Source organism: Anastrepha ludens, chromosome 4 (assembly GCF_028408465.1).
Source record: "Anastrepha ludens isolate Willacy chromosome 4, idAnaLude1.1, whole genome shotgun sequence".
Lineage (NCBI taxonomy): Eukaryota > Metazoa > Arthropoda > Insecta > Diptera > Tephritidae > Anastrepha > Anastrepha ludens.
This window is the reverse complement of record NC_071500.1, coordinates 30,279,562-30,284,199: the sequence shown is the minus strand read 5'-3', so window position 1 is coordinate 30,284,199 and position 4,638 is coordinate 30,279,562. Positions and strand designations below refer to the sequence as shown.

The window sequence follows — 4,638 nt, the reverse complement described above, 5'->3', positions numbered from 1 at the left end:
TGATTATGGTTGGAAACATTCCTGAAACCATAGACACTATGTTATCCGCATACGCCACTGGTTTAATTCCCTTTCGATTGAATTTGGTAAGGATATTGTTGGCAACTAATAACCACAGCAAAGGGGATAAGACCCTTCTACTTCACCGATGAGTTTCAGAACAATTGAGGATAGACTGATGGGTCTGAAATCTTTCGCTGTATCATAACCGCGCCTACCAGCTTTGGCGATAAAAATCCCCTTAACCCTCCTCCAGCTTTTTTGAATATGTCCTAGCATAAGACTTTCTTTGAAAAATACCTCTAGCCAAGGAATCGCCATTTCTCGAGTATTCCACAGCATGGCAGGGAATATCCCATCTGGGCCGGCTACTTTGTATGGTTCAAAGTTTTTCATCGCCCATAGAATTCTATTTTGGGATACGATATGGTTGATTGTTTGAGTGACTAGTTGAACGTTTGAACTCTACTAATATTGTTCTCAATATATTCTGCGTTGCCTGGGAAATGAGTGTTTAAGAGATAATCTGTTGTAACGGCCGAGGATTTTGTCCATTCTCCGTTGTCTTTCCTCAAGAAAGAAGGACAGGAGTGTTCTTTAGATAAAAGCTTACTCAGTCTGGCTGTATCTTTGGTTGATTCTATTGAACTATAGGAATATTTCCAAGCTTCTGTCGCTCGGTAGTCGTAGCTAGAAAATTCTAAATGGGCATAAAGCAGTTATTTATTTCACTTTGATTCAATACACTTTGGAAAAATCAATAATCAAATATTGTAGTGTATCGTTCAATCAAATATTGTTCAGAATATTTTTCAGTAGTGCTACCAAATGGCGCCAAAGGCCCAATTTACGTTAGAGGAGATTACTAAAATCGCGTTGGGCGCGCCAGAGTTGACGAGCACGAGTGTCCACGTTCTGCATAGTCTAGTCGATGTGCTTCTCAAAAAAATTGGTTGTCAGAATGATACAGTTTCCATTTGCGGCGTGGAATCTGATTGTTTGGCAGAATTGTTAAATAAATCTAAATCAACACCGATTAATTTTGACGATAAGCAAGTGACTATTATTGCTCCCGAATTAAATAATATCGTCGAGCTAGAAAAGTCTGTTGACGAATTGCAGATCAAGCTCAATGATCATATAAATAGCGCAAGAAAATTCAATCAATTGCCGCAAATGAAATTTGATATCAAGGACTGGGAAAAAATTAAAGATTTGGAAGGGAGTCGGTGTATTGCTTGTGAAGAAGATCAAGAAATCGCTTGCTATCTAACTAGCAATATTGATTTTCTCAAAAAGCTACAACGTCGTCTCGCTGAACCCATGGTTTTGAACCTATTTCAATTTGAGCAAGAAATATCAGCGCTCAATGAAGACATGAATACGTTAATAGCAAATGTCGCAGAGAAAGTGGAGAAATTCGCATTGATTGAAGCTAGTCTGCTAGCGGTTGAAAAGGTACGAGCGGAAATTGACCTACATAACTATACGTTCTTAGGTGCTATGGAGGAAATTCAGGACATCTTAGACTTCAAATTGGATAAAATACAAATCCCTGCACTGAAGCGTTACGTCATGCTCCACTTCAAACATATCGATAGTCACGTGAGAAGCGTGCAATATGCAGTGGACTGCCCAAAATATCCAGGCACTATCACCAGCGGAGTGCGTTGTCTATCGTGCGGTGACCGAAATGTATGCATCCAGAAAGGAGTTCATCCAACTGGTATTTTACCAGATGCACATGCTTTCAAGCCAACACGTCTGCCGCGAGTATGCGAATGCAAGACAGAGAAAGAAGAGGCAAAGAAAATGTATGTTGCGAATGTAGTTCCTACGCTGATTACGAAAGAAAACATTGATGCTGCAGCCTCAACTGCAACTGTTGTTTCAATAGATGATTGCACATTAACGTGCCGTGAGAATTATGAGTTTTTAAAGGGCACCGATGGACTGCTGTATCGCAAGGGTTGAGCAGTGAGATTGAGAATATTGGCACTGTAGTAGTTAGAGGATACTGTTTCAAAGCTCTTTGTATATGTACATATTTCACAAATTTATTTTAATAAATGAAATTTTTTCTATGGTTTTGGAAACCCTATAGGAAAGAAAGCATTTCCGTTTCTACATTTTCATATGCGCGTCCACTTGCGCTCAAGGGTACTACAACGAATCTGGATAGACACAGATATATCTATGTGGCGACTGTGCCATCTCAACCTGTCTATGCACCACAAGCGCTTACCAACATAGAACAGCCGCGTCACCACAGAAAACATACACCCATACCACGCACAATCTACTATTTTCCTTTATTTTCTTAAGGGGGTGGTATTCTAGTGAAGAAATTCGAAAACATCGTTTTTTTTATATTCTGAAAGCTTAACCTTTCAAGAATATGTGCTTAAAACGATTTGTTAAAATTTTAATTATTTCCAGAGATATAGCTACGAGTATTTTAGTGTCACGACTTCTAAACTGGCTCGGCTGGAACGACACAAAATGTTTACCTTGGTTCTACCTAACCGATTTACTTGAAATTTGGTGTGAGCCTTCTCAATATACCTATATATCTATGGTGCTTATATTATTATAGACCAAATAAAAATTATTACTATTTTTAAAAAATTCCGAAAAGTAACAAAAAGTGGTAAATAAATTTATCATTTTTTCGGGCAGCCGTAATTTGGCCAAACAATTTTTTTTCGACTTTTTTGTAGTGAGTACGATATCAGCATTCATCAAGATTAATAATCTTTTTTTATTTTTTTGTTTCGGATTATTAGAACGCTTGCAATCGTGGTAGGTGTGGCGCGCCATTTTTTGTTAACCCCCCACTTCAACAACTTATAACTTTTTGAAATTTTCGGTTTTTGAGATTTTTAATTTTTTTATGTTTTTTGAAAACATTAAGAAATATTTTATTAAAAAATTGACGGTATATTATGGAGGTTGAATTAGTTTTAAAGGTGGCACACAGATGGCGCTATTTATCACTTTATCGCGTTGGCAATACTGAATATATATTCATGACAAAGCCTCATCCCTAGGCTTTGTTTATCAGTATCTGTCATTTCGCTGAAGTATAAACAACGCAGTGTTTTCGTGCTCCGAGTATGTCAACTTTCGTGCCGTCGAAACGCAATTTGCGGGAAGCTTTGCTTTTCTGCTTCAATTTGAAAAAAAATACAGCCCAAGCCCGTGAATTGCTGCAGGAGGCCTACCCAGACCATACTCCGTCGATTTCAACATGTGAGTACTGGTTTCGACGATTCAAAAGTGGTGATTTTCACACCGAAGACAAGGAGCGTCTTGGCCAGCCCAAAAAGTTCGAGGACGCGGAATTGGGGGAATTGGTAAACGAGGACTCGTGCCAAACCCAAGAAGAGCTTGCTGAATCATTGGGCGTTGATAAATCAACCGTTTGCAAGCGTCTAAAAGCGATGGGAATGAAGGAAAAGCAAGGACATTGGGTCCCGTACGAGTTGAAGCTGCGCGACGTCGAACGGCGACTTTTAACGTGCGAATTGCTGATCGAGCGACAAAATCGGAAGGGTTTTTTGCATCGGGTGGTGACTGGCGACGAAAAATGGATCCACTACGATAACCCAAAACGCAAAAAATCATGGGGTTTGCCCGGCCACGCATCAACGTCGACGGCCAAGCAGAATATTCACGGCAAGAAAATCATGCTCTGCATTTGGTGGGATCAGGTCGGCGTCGTATATTTTGAGCTGCTCCAACCGGGCGAAACAATAACGGGGGATCGTTACCGACTGCAATTGATGCGTTTAAGCCGGGCATTGAAAGAAAAACGGCCGGAAACGGTAAAAAGGCACGACAAGGTTATTTTGCAACATGACAACGCATGTTGCTCAACCTGTCAAAAAATACCTTGGAACGCTTGGCTGGGAAGTGTTACCCCACCCGCCGTATAGTCCAGACATAGCTCCCTCCGATTATCATTTGTTCCGGCATATGAGTCTCGATTTGGCGGACCAGCGGTTCTCCTCGTACGAGGCTACCAAAATATGGGTTGAGTCATGGATAGCCAAGCAGCGGCCAGAATTTTGGAGAAACGGCATCCGGAAATTGCCCGAAAGAAGGGCGAAAGTTGTAGCTAGCGATGGCCAATACTTCGAATAAAATATTTTGTACCGTTTTTTCACAATAAAGCCCCAAATCTTCGAAAAAAACCTTTAAAACTAATTCAACCTCCTATATTTTTTAGTTTTTTTCATAGCACCCGAAAAAACACATCAAATTCATGCCTCTACACTAGAATCACGGAAGTGAACGGATCGTGTGCATAAAACTCAATCGAGTAACTATTTCTGAGTAAATAATAGTCTTGACCCCTTCAATTCTATTTTTGAAGTGAAAACTTCTTTAGAATCGTTGGGAGTGATTTGAGAAAAAGTGAAACGAAAAAGCGACACCAAAAAGAAGAAGAAAAAAGATATGCGTATATATATGTATGTATAGAAAATGCTTCATTACCAGGCACACAGAAGGATGGCATAAGCAAATTTAAATTTGTGAATTTATATATGTATGTATATATGCGGATATATGTATATATGTTGTGTGTATGTACATATGTGCCTCGCCACAGCAAAACATACGGTAAAATTTCTC

General features: G+C 39.6%; 1 protein-coding gene across 1 annotated transcript; it reads left to right on the top strand.

Moving 5' to 3' along the window:
* The first annotated feature begins 762 nt into the window (after window positions 1-762).
* On the top strand, window positions 763-2,108 carry LOC128860889 (uncharacterized). The gene has a single exon (XM_054098677.1). The coding sequence runs from the start codon at window positions 829-831 to the stop codon at window positions 1,972-1,974; it is 1,146 nt and encodes a 381-aa protein (XP_053954652.1). The 5' UTR covers window positions 763-828; the 3' UTR covers window positions 1,975-2,108.
* Window positions 2,109-4,638: the final 2,530 nt, after the last annotated feature.